This window comes from Thunnus albacares, chromosome 17 (assembly GCF_914725855.1).
Source record: "Thunnus albacares chromosome 17, fThuAlb1.1, whole genome shotgun sequence".
In the NCBI taxonomy this organism is placed as follows: domain Eukaryota; kingdom Metazoa; phylum Chordata; class Actinopteri; order Scombriformes; family Scombridae; genus Thunnus; species Thunnus albacares.
In genome coordinates this window covers 28668691-28680936 of record NC_058122.1, presented here as the reverse complement: position 1 = coordinate 28680936, position 12246 = coordinate 28668691, and the positions used below count along the sequence as shown (strand labels likewise).

Genomic DNA, 12246 nt, shown 5'->3' with positions numbered 1-12246 from the left:
GCATGTTACTGTTGTAGCTGCTGGAGGTGGAGCTAGTTTACACTACTTTATATACAGTTAGCTAGTTTAGTCCAGTGGTTCCCAACCTAGGGGTCGGGCCCCTCCAAAGGGTCAGCAGATAAATCTGAGGGGTGGTGAGATGATTAATGGGAGAGGAAAGAAGAAAAAACAAAGTTCTGATACACAAATCTGTTTTCAGTTTTTGGACTTTTTCTCTAATCTTTGATTTTTGCTGAAATATTGGATCATTTGAACATTTATTGAAATGAAAGCATGTGAGAAGTTTAGAGGGAAAAATCACTATTTGGTGGAGCTGTTAACAACTCATAGACATGTGAAATGTGACCCCGACTACACACTGCTTTTTGTAAGACGTCAAAAGACAAAAAGGTTGGAAACCACTGGTTTCATCTTTAACAATGTGTTGTATTTTAAAAGCTTGTTATATTATCCATTGTGTCAAATCTTCATCTGAAAAGTAACTAAAGCTGTCAAATAAATGTAGTGGAGTAGAAAGTACAATATTTCCCTCTGAAATGTAGAAAGTAGCATCACATGGAAATACTCAAGTAAAGTACAAGTATAAATACCTCAAAATTGTACTGAAGTACAGTACTTAAGTAAATGTACTTAGTTATTTTCCACCACAGCTAATAAACATCGAAATCTGACCTCCAGCATATATTTCAGGGTGTCTACAAGTATTAAAAAGTGTTCAGTTTCCTGTCCAAAGGTGTTGAATATTTCCTCTTTCCTGCTGTAGACAGTAACAGTAGTTGTAAGAGTTTTTTGTATGTGTTTGCCGCCGTTGGGAGACGTTCTACATCAATAAACTGCAAGTGAAACAGGTACGACAGTGGATTGTGCAGCAAACACTGTCACTACTGCAGCCACAGGAGCTTCGAAGCTCATCCACTCACTGTGCACAAGAAGAGAGTTTAGAGAAAACTTCAATTTATTCATTCATTTTCACCAAATCAAAGCTCCCCTCCACGGACAGAAACACCCCACACCCCACCCCCCAACAGAGCTCAGCCCATCAGAGTCTTTGTGTCTGATAGGTCTGTCTCCAAGCCGTCTGTCTCAGTCCGGGTGTCCCTTCGAGGACATCTGGGTGCTCAGGGACTCGTGTCATGGTAAGAGCCCCCGAACAACAGCTTCTCCTCCCCGGCTGCCCCGAAGCTGCATCGCTGCCCGCTGAATGCTCTGCATTAGGACCCTGACACACCAAGACCACTTCAGAGAGCTGCTGTTGTCCGAATCTCGTGGCTGTGTTGCTTCACATTATCGCACATCGCTTCATGTCGCCCGATGTCACCTCATGTCGACCAAGTTGCTTCATGTGGCCTCATGTCACCTCACGTCACTTCACGTCACCTCACCTCATGTCCCCAAAGTCGCTTCATGTTGCCCCAAGTTCGTTCATGTCACCCAGGTCGCTTCATGTCACCTCATGTCACCTCACTTCACCTCATGTTTCCAAAGTCACTTCATGTTTCCTCAAGTTTGTGTCTCCTCATGTCGCCCCAAGTTCCTTCATGTCGCCTCACATAATATCACCTCACCTCATGTCACCGCATTTTGCCCAAGTCACTTCGTTTTGCCCCAAGTTCCTACATGTTGCTTAAGACGCTTCATGTCACCTGATGTCACCTCATGTAACTTCACATCACCTCACCTCACGTCACCTCAAGTTGCCCCCCAAGTTGCTTCATGTTGCCTCAAGTTGTTGCCTCAAGTCGCCCCAAGTTCCTTCATATTGCATCATGTCAACCCAAGTTCCTTCATGTCGCCCCAAGTTGTCGCTTCAAGTTGCCCCTAGTTCCTTCATGTAGTTCCTTCATGTTGCCCCAAGTTGTCGCTTCAAGTTGCCCCAAGTTCCTTCATGTCTCCTCATGTTGCCCCAAGTTCCTTCATGTCACCCCAAGTTCCTTCATGTCACCTCAAGTTCCTTTCATGTTGCCCCAAGTTGTTGCTTCAAGTCAGCCCAAGTTCCTTCATGTTGCCCCAAGTTGTCGCTTCAAGTTGCCCCAAGTTCTTTCATGTTGTCTCAAGTTCCTTAATATTGCCCCTAAGTTATCGCTTCAAGTCAGCCCAAGTTCCTTCATATTGCCTCATGTTGCCCCAAGATCCTTCATGTCGCCTCAAGTTCCTTCATGTTGCCCCAAGTTGTCGCTTCAAGTTGCTCCAAGTTCCTTTATGTTGCCCCAAGTTCCTTCATGTCACCTCAAGTTCCTTCATGTTGCCCCAAGTTGTCACTTCAAGTTGCTCCAAGCTCCTTCATGTTGCCTCAAGTTCCTTCATGTCGTTTCAAGTTGTCTCTTCAAGTTGCCCCAGGTTCCTTTATGTTGCCCCAAGTTCCTTCATGTCTCCTCATGTCACATCACCACATCTCATGTCACTTCAAGTCACTTGTGATTGCCTCATGTTGCTTCTAGTCACGTCATGTTACTACATTTCATTTCAAACCGCTTCACATCCCCTCACATTGCTTCTGGTTGCACACGTTGCGTCCTGTCATTTCATGTCACCTCAGTTTATTTCTTGTAGTCTCATGCCACTTTAAGTCAGTTATGGTTGCCTCACATCACTTCATGCCGCTTCACGTTACCTCACCTCACTTCATGCCGCTTCACGTTACCTCACCTCACTTCAAATAACTTCTAGTTGCGTCACATCGACTCATGCTACCTCATGTCAACTCAAGTCGCCTCACATCACCTCATGTCACTGCCCGTCACTTCAAGTGACTTCAAGTCAAACCGCTTTACGTCACCTGACATCACGTCACCTCACATCATCTCACGTAGTCTTCGAACTGTCACTGATTAGTGCCGACTGGAGCCAACAGCACACTAGTAAATCTTCAGGCTCCTGATGGTCTGGGACGGCCGGCGGCAGACAGTCGTCTTGGTGTGTTGGGTCCAAACACTCTGTATCATTCAATGTATCGTCTGCTTCAGGCTGAACTAAGTCAGAGCTCCTCGCTGCTGCCACAAGGAGGCCATGCCAGTCCATCCCTGTATTCTGAGTACTGTTATTTATTCCCTCAATGAATAATCATAGTTTAGATCTGTGATTGTAGTCCTGCTGCAATTAGACAGTTTTTGGAATCCAGGCAGCAAATCCCTAAATTTAAAATGAGGGTCCCCCAAAAAGAACAGTTGTATTTATATCTATCTACATAAATATATTTTCTTTTTAGCTAAGTAGCGAGGCAGCTTCTGAGTTTCACTCATCCCAGCAGTTTAGTGAAAAAGTGTCTTTTTCTGCAGTTTAGGAAGTGAAATACTTGGTGAGTACAGCTCCAGACTTTTGCTACCCCCCCTTCTTTAAAGCCTGATGCTGCTGGCTACATGCCTGTCATGGATGGCTCCCCTGCTCTGCCACAGCACAGCTTTCATACCAGAAACCTGCATCCCGCCCGTCACCCCCCGGCCCCTCAGTCCATCGCCCCTGCAGGCTTGTTGGCCCTTGGCGATGAGCCTCCGTTGCTTCCGACCGACATGTCCGCCGCTGTGAATGTGACGGACATCATAAATGTATTTGTGTCTCTGCAGCCGGAGACAGAAACAGTGTTGGGAGCACCGGCAGCGTCGGCAGCACGCGCAGCGCCGGGAGCGGACAGAGCACCGAGAGCAACAACGCATCCAACGGACTCCAACACAACACCGGTCACCATGACAACGCTAACAAGGTACACAAATATACAGTATATCAGGCTGATATCAGTCTTTAATGTAAAACAGTCAGATCTGATGTGACATACAGTATATTTGATTATGTTTGTCCTTTTTTAATCATCAGCTCATTTATGCAACAGTTTCTTCAGATGATAAATTAAGAGGGTAAATTAAGAACAAGACACAAGATAATTAGCCAGCACCGCTTTGGGGGTAATGTGTTGGCAGAGTATTAAATAGTTCTAATAGCAAATAAAAGAAAAAAAGCTATACTACTTTTTTATTTTCGGAATCGATAGATGTGATGATTTACATAATGAAAACTATCTCATTAAGAGCATTTATTTTTTATCTAATCCATTAACTCATTATTGCACATTAAGCACACTCATGTAGTATATACTGCATATAGCTTCTAATTTCAATTTGATCTCTACTTACTGTTTACTTTTTGTATCTGTATATAGATTTAATTTCATTTGGATTCATGGGTAGTCTCCCCATTTCTGCTTCCTCCATTTATTCTTGTGCTTCTTTTATCTTAAATATAAAAACATCAAATAAATATAAAAGAAATCAGTTAAGTTAAAATGATTTGAAACAAACAGTTACAATAAAGATATATAAATAATCTGAAATCCTTATTGATTTCTCTTTTACACTGAGTAAAATAACATCATAAACATTCAGTTCATTTAAGTAAGCTTCTTTAATGAGGTTTAGTTTAAACAAAGTAAAACAACAAATGATTTTTCAATTATGTTGCCATTTCTACATTTGACAGAGAGATCTATTTATTCTTAATTTTTCATCTCTTAGCTGAATGCTTATTGTAGTTAGTAGTTAGGTTTTTTCTAAGCAGATTATCAGAGAATGAATTGTTATGTCTTTAGTTTTTTCAGACATCTTTGTGTTTTCCTCCAAACAACTAGGAGTCATCTGAATTTTTCACATATTTATAATTCCCATAAAAATTACATGCATATTTTGCTCCAAACTAGTGAACAGCTCAAAATGTTTTTCTGTGTTTGCTTTGTCAAAATAAACAGATCCTTAAAAACCAACCAGGCAATATTAGATCACAATCTGTTGACGTGCAGAACTCCACAATGGAGAAATGCAAATGACAGCTTTTGCTGCATGTAGGCAACACATAAACATGAACTTTACTGCTGATTTACATGTGGGCAGGCATCTTTTCATCTTGCCCTGCACAAAAGTATGTCTGAATCTGTTTCTGTATTTTACAGGATTTCAGATTTAGAGTTACTTAATCTTTGTGTAAAATATTGTTTCCTGCCAAGAATAAATCCAGATTTTTAGGTCTCTCTGAGTCAAAGTCACAAACTGAAGATGTTGAATAGCAGCTGTTAGCATCGTCAGTTCAGTTCATCATGTAGTGCTGATGTCTTATTCTACATTCTGACTTCTGATCAGTTCTCTGCTCTTCAGTAAAATATTACTAATGAACAGTTATTTTTATGTGCAGCCGGCGCCCTCTGCTGTTGATTCTGGACACTCAGACCTCAGCAAACAGCCAGACCATCCTGCAGGTACTTTTAATTTCCTTTATCAAACATGTTTTTATAACATTTCCCCCCTTATATTAGACTCCCAAACACCAAACACCTTTTTGATCAAATATTTTCAACATATATTAAGCAAAATGTAGCAAATTCCTTCCATCCCATTTGTCCTTCCCTAAATGTTACCACATGTTACATATACAGTATAGAAATTACCAAGATGCCGATATTTCAAGGACATGGTTACAAACTGAGTTCAGTGCACCCGTTGACCTCTGTGTGACCTCCTGTGATGTCACTGCAGGTGGGACTCCTCGGAGGCAGACGGTGACGGTGCAGAGGCCTGCAGAGCAGAGTTTCTCTCAGCAGTTTGTCCGTCCTCAGCAGCTGCTGGAGGGGAAGGTAAAGATCCACACAGAGGTGCTGTCTTCAAACTGTTGCCTTGTCAATCCTTTATTTATGTAGATGTTCTATTAAAGTGGATGAAGAACATGTTCGTTATAAGTCAGGCATGTGTTTTCAGCAGTTCTTTAAGTTTTGCAATAAAGTATTCTGGGCAGGTATCCTATAAATCCCATTATCTCTGCTAAAAAGTCAGATATTTCCCTCAGGAGTTGGTAGAGAGCAAAAACAGCTAAAGGAGAGTGAATATTGGACTCACATTCACCAGGTGGACAGAAACACGACTCCACATGAATGATAATGTTGCTCCGTAACTGCTGGATGTGGAAAGAAGCAACTGTTTGCTAACAAGTTCAACATATCAACTTAAAAGCTGATGATACATCAGTGTTGTTTTCACTACAAAAACTCAGTTAAAGCAGGTTTAATGTGCACCCCAATGTTCTGATTTCAATTTACTAAGTTTTGTTTTTCTATCATGCATTTTTATTTTATAATTGTATTTTTATTTTATTTATTTATTTGTACTTATTTGCATTTCTATAATGTATTATGACTTGGTTTATAAATATCCTTTGTTGAAAGCTGTATTACAATGTATAAGTACATATTAAAGAAAGTAAGCAAAAGTGTGAGGGTACTGTAAGGTCACAACGTCAGACTAAAAGCTTCAGCCTTCCAGTTGAGTTTTCCACGCTAACTTGTGATAAGCTTATGACTGATTCTGACGAAATGTCACTCATATTTGTATGATTGGAGTTTCAATCTCCTAAAATGTAAATTCAACATCATTTGCCCTTAAAAGTGTATTTTGAATTCTTTATAATAAATTTGGGGTGTATTAATATATATATGTAAACAGCAGGAGAGATGAAATATCATGTACTGTTGTATTTGTTATTACATTCATCGTTATAAAGATAAATGTCACCATTTATCAAGTTTTAAATTTTAGATTAAAATGCCCAGCCTTAACAGAAAGTAATAGGAAATGAACACTTCAAAGTTCTGCAGTACGTCATTGAGGTGTGTATTATATTCACCCTTTGTACTTGTGTGTGTTGTAGGATGCAGAAGCCATCTATCAGTGGCTGAGCGAGTTCCAGCTGGAGCAGTACACTGGAAACTTTATCAGTGCTGGTTATGACGTCCCGACCATCAGCAGGATGACTCCCGAGGTGAACAAACACAGTCTGATGATTTGTATTTTTATAATTAACACATAATTAACAGCATTAGACCTGCTATCTGGAACTGTCTGTTTTTTGGTGACAGCAGCTTCATTTGTTTAATTTATCTCACTGGAAACCGCTGTGTAAAACTTATAGTAGAGTATAGTAGAGTAACTCATGTCTTGTGTCTTGTTGTATCTGCAGGATCTGACAGCCATCGGAGTGACCAAACCAGGCCACCGCAAGAAAATCTCCATCGAGATCAACAACCTGAACATCCCTGAGTGGCTGCCGGAGTACATCCCAGTGAGGAACTGTTTTATACCAGAACTGCTGCTGCAGACCTGGTGAATACACTGACTTCCAATCACTGACTTTGATCTGACTGATGTTTCTTTTCTCACAGTCTGATCTGGGTGAGTGGCTCAGTGCCATCGGCCTCCCACAGTACCACAAGAAACTCTCTGAAAACGGCTACGACTCGATCAGCATAGTCAGAGACCTCACATGGGAGGATCTGCAGGAGATCGGCATCACCAAGCTGGGTGAGGAGATGTTATATGCTCTTCAGTGTGACTGTACAAGTGTTGTTTTGCTTTGTTTTGATGGTAAACTTCTCCCCTCCAGGCCACCAGAAGAAGCTGATGCTGGCAGTGAAGAAGCTGTGTGACATCCAGAGGGCAATCCTTCAGGCTGAATCAGGCCAAGGCACGCTGCGACGCAAAGCCCCTGGAGCCCTCCATCTGGTCACCATTGAGCCGCCCGATGCTGGAGGTGAATGCTCTTCGCCTCACACCCCAAAGATGCTGACCTTCCAGGACAGCGAGCTGAGCGCAGAGTTGCAGACGGCCATGTCCAGCCACTATGGAGGCTGTGAAGAAGGCTTGGCCATCAAGAATGCTGTGGGGATGTCACAGAGCCAGGAGAGCATTGACAACAGGTCCAGAGGCTCTGGCCGCTCCCAGGAGCCTCCCACAGCTTCAATCAACCCCCACAGCTGGTCCCAGGAGAGCCTGGATGGCAGTCCTGCCAAGGAGAGGAACCTCCCTGAGGGCTGGGACCAGAGGCCCCTGCAGCAACAGCTGCTGCCCAAGCAGGTGCCTCTGGGTACAGCCACTGTGTTCAAGTACCCAGCCATCCCAGCGAAACCCAAACTGTCTGGCTCATGTGGATCCTCTCCTCACGGCTCCCCGGCACTGAAAGGTTTCAGCTACCTGCATTCTCAGTGTGGCTCCACAGACCTGAACCCATCTACCAGACCTGAGGACTACACCCAGACTCTGACGCATCCCAAGAAGCGCACTCATAGCCTGACCCGCTATGCTCTCTCAGACGGAGAGCCTGATGACGAAGACGAGGAACCTACTCTTCCTACTGGAAACTTGCCATCATACGCCACCTTAACCCGCAAACCCGGCCGCAGCCAGCTGGCTCGATTACAGTCGAGTCCAGAGAAGAACGGCAATGTAGGGCGCAGTCAGTCATTTGCAGTGCGCGCCCGAAAAAAAGGTCCACCTCCTCCCCCTCCCAAGAGACTGAGCTCAGTGAGCAGCACCACCAGCGGGGAGCTGAGCGACAGCAGCACGACATCCTCTGCTGGTGGGGTGGTGACCGACAGTCCAGGGAGCGTGAGGAGCATCACAGCCACCCTGGAGGGCAGCACAGAGGTGACGAACCACCCAGGATTTAAACTAGACCTCACTGAGCAAGAACCGCCTCCCCCCGAGTCCAGAGAGACTCCAGGGGTGAGGAGGAGGGTGCAGAGCGAGTGTGTCCAGGCCAGCAGCACCGAGCCAGACCGAGGGGTGAAGTCAGACTCAGAGGAAGAAGAATCTAAAAGTCACGGACTGGAAGCATCTTCATCTCCACAGAACAGCTCCAGCGAGTGCATCCCCTTCGCTGAGGAAGGCAACCTGACTATCAAACAGAGGCCCAAAGCTCCGGGGCCGCCCAGGGCTGAAGCTGTGCTGGAGCCACCAGAGAAACCAGCAGGCAAAAACCTAGAGGTGCCCGAGTTTAACCTGAAGGAGTCAGACACAGTAAAGCGCAGACACAAACCCAAAGACAAGGAGCAGGGTGGAAGCTCCCCCAGCAGAGAGGCAGGCTCGGAGTCAGACAGCAGCAGGCCTCCGTCCCAGAGCCAGGAGGAGGTCAGTCTGAGGATCAGTGAGGCCAGTGTGGAGAGGCCAGCCAGTCCAGCTACAGGGTCCCCCATCAAACCTCCACTCTCCCCAAAACCTCCTGCAGTTGCCCCAAAACCTGTCCGCCATAGTCTGCTAGCAGCACAAGGTAATTTTATGTCAGGTATGAACACTGCTAAGAAATCTTACAGACGAGAAGTGACAAATCAGAATTTGTGTCTCCTCAGTCACATAACTTGGATTCGAGTCAGACCCGAGTCATGAATTTAACTATTTTAGACTTTGTCACCTTTGACTTGAGACTTGTCAGTCTTGACTTGGGACTTGTTGGCCTTGAGTTGACACTTTTTACTCTTGTCTGTTGACTTGTTCTTGACAGGAATTGACTAAGGACGTGTTGTTCTTGACTTGTGACTTGTTGCTGTTGATTTGGAACTTGTTGGTATTTAACCTGCTGTTGTTTCTGTTTCTTCAGCAGCTGGACCCTCCTCTCCAGCTGTGACCGTCAGCGTGGTTCAGAGCGTGGCCTTCACCTCTCCGTCCTCTCCTGCTCATGTCCCCCTGGTCCCAGCCCCAACTCCAGCCCATGGGCCCCTGGTGCCAGCCCACGGGCCCCTGGTCCCAGCCCCGGCGCCAGCCCACATGCCCCTGGTCCCAGCCCCGGCGCCAGTCAACGTGCCCCTGGTCCCAGCCCAGGCGCCAGCCCACGTGCCCCTGGTCCCAGCCCCAGCACCAGCCCATGGGCCCCTGGTCCTGCCTCCAGCGCCAGCCCACGGGCCCCTGGTCCCATCCCCGGCGCCAGCCCACGGGCCCCTGGTCCCGGCCCCGGCTCCAGCCCCTGGGCCCCTGGTCTCGGCTCCAGCTCTGGCCCCGGCTCCTTCCCTGTCCCCGGCCCCTCAGAGCCCCTCACTGACAGCAGCAAAGCCTCAGGTGTGCCTGGTGGGTCCGGGCCTCGTCCCCGAGCTGTCCTGCGGGACGGAGGTGGTCCAGCAGAGACTGGATCAGACCAGCACGTCTCTGGAAGCAGCTCTAATCGCCGTTGAGAGGAAACTGAACCTAGAGGACTCAGATAGGTAAGAAATTCTTACTTACTTACGTCTTACATTTGATTTTTATCTGAAAAGTAACTAAAGCTGTCAAATAAATATTGTGGAGTAGAAAGTACAATATTTCCCTCTGAAATGTAGTGGAGTGGAAGTATAAAGTAGCATCACATGGAAATACTCAAGTAAAGTACAAGTACCTCACAGTTGTACTTAAGTACAGTACTTGAGTAAATGTGGTTAATGACTTTCCACTACTGATATTAACTGAGTCTCGTTTCTTGTTTCCACACCAGCAGAGCGAACACAGTGAAGTCAGCAGGGAACATTCTGGATGACATCGGCAACATGTTTGATGACCTGGCCGACCAGCTGGACGCCATGTTGGACTGAAGATTTCGTATGAAATCCACAAAACATGCACCCTCAAGCTCAGGAAGTGAAACTCAGAAAGAGGAAAAGATGGAACAGAGAAGGATTGATGGAGTGATTTTCCGATTCTCCCTCTGAACTGCACGATGGAGACAGTCAGAGGAGCTAAAGTCAAACACCAGCACTTAATCCTCACTGTGCTTCCTCCACCAGAAAAACTGAATCCTGCACTCATGTTTCTAACTGAAACAATTGAAATCTGATTTCTGTACGGATGGATCTTTTTAATCTTTATGTTGTCTTATTAAACATGAACCAAACAGAGACAGAGTCGGAGCAGCGGTCCACTGTGAGGAAAAACTCCTGAGTATTATTGATTATTCTTAAATACTAATATTTGTCTATGAAGTTCTGTCTGTTTGACATTTTAGAGAGCCGAAGTCTGGATGTCACGTACTGTCTGAAAAAGTGAAGCGTGATTAAGGGGTTTAACATCCATGTTTTAATATAAATGAGCATCTACTACAGAGGTCGATATGAATATCCCAAACCATGATAAATAATCTCTCAGCAATGAAAAAACAGCATTAATCTCAGAGATGTTGATGGTTAACAGGCAGTAGACTGAATGTGTTTGCCATCATCACTTATTTAGATTAACATTATTTATTTAAACACATTTTTTTTTAATCAGCAACTTATTAAGAATACATGCAACTAACTTAAAGTACACATATTCTGCACATTTCCAGGTGTATATTTATATTCTGGGGCTCTACTGGAATATTTTTGCATGATTTACAGTTAAAAACTCCTTATTTATCTTCTACTGGTCCTTTATGCAGCCCCTCAGTTCAGCCTCTGTCTGAAACAGGCCGTTTTAGCTCCTGTCTCTTTAAGGCCCCGCCTCCTGATGAGCCCACTCTGTTCTGATTGGTCAGCTTCAGGAAGCTTCCTCCAGCTCCGGAGGCTACGTAAACAAACTACAGTAGCAGGATTTCACTTCTTTTTCTTCTTCTATACTCCAAATGTCAACTTCTCAAATCCATCGTTTATACACCCATTTATTGGCGTGTGCAATGAGCTGACATCAGGTTGTCGGCAAGGTAGGTGGGTATGTCATATTAGGCGTTTCTGCTCCAAAACAGGGAGCGGATTAAACAAAAATATGAATTAAACAATGATCTTACATCCTTTCTAAAAGTGCACCATTTTTATCTATATATGGAGTGAACCACATGACACACAGTTGAGTAAGGGTGCGTTGTAAGGCGGATTTTTTTGGCATTTATTTGATTAATGTAGTTTTGAATGGGCTTTTCTGACTTCGGTTCTCTATCTGTCATGTCTGACCATTTCAAATTTTATCCTTTTTAATATTTAAAAAAAAAAATCTATTTTATACCAAGTGATGTTAACTGTGTTTAGATTGTCCTCGGCTCAGCTAGGTGCCACTAAAGTATGTTTGTGTGCTTAAAACTGACCTTTTCTACAAATACACGTGTGTGTTAATGAAGCTGCAGTAAACCTGTAAAATCCTGTTGTTTATATAAAGGGAAGAGATGCATGTTCAGCTCATTTCATGTCAGTAACATACATACTATTTTTTATATTCATTTTAGCCAAATTAGTATTTAAATTAGAGTTATCTAAATATGTATATTGTACACTAGAGCTATATACAGGAGCAGATATTCAACCAAAGGTCTTTGTACAGATTTTCCTCACATATTTTCACAAACATTTCCTTTAAAAAAGAAAACTTTACAGGTCCTTTAATTTTACAGTAAAAGCCCAGGAAATTTTCTGAGCAATTTGCAGGTATTTAACAGGAAATTTTAGGACATTTTACAGAAAAGGTGGCGCAATTTGGTAAAAAGTATAAGAAAAAAGTGTTTAGTCGACTT

The 12246-nt window shown here is 44.1% G+C and overlaps 1 protein-coding gene across 4 annotated transcripts in view; it reads left to right on the top strand.

Annotated features, from left to right (window-relative positions):
* LOC122966720 (caskin-2-like) overlaps positions 1-10904 on the top strand; it is a 75997-nt gene extending 65093 nt beyond the window's left edge. For 2 of the 4 annotated variants that reach the window (XM_044331025.1, XM_044331022.1), the window contains 9 exons: positions 3561-3697; positions 5173-5236; positions 5514-5611; positions 6679-6789; positions 6988-7089; positions 7190-7328; positions 7411-9072; positions 9400-9997; positions 10264-10904. In XM_044331025.1, coding sequence (XP_044186960.1) covers positions 3561-3697; positions 5173-5236; positions 5514-5611; positions 6679-6789; positions 6988-7089; positions 7190-7328; positions 7411-9072; positions 9400-9997; positions 10264-10360 — 3008 coding nt within the window. In that variant the 3' untranslated portion in view covers positions 10361-10904. Of the gene's footprint in view, positions 1-1061; positions 1137-3560; positions 3698-5172; positions 5237-5513; positions 5612-6678; positions 6790-6987; positions 7090-7189; positions 7329-7410; positions 9073-9399; positions 9998-10263 lie in introns of all 4 variants that reach the window. The other 2 variants (XM_044331024.1, XM_044331023.1) reach the window with 2 other exon arrangements.
* The last annotated feature ends 1342 nt before the right edge of the window (positions 10905-12246 follow it).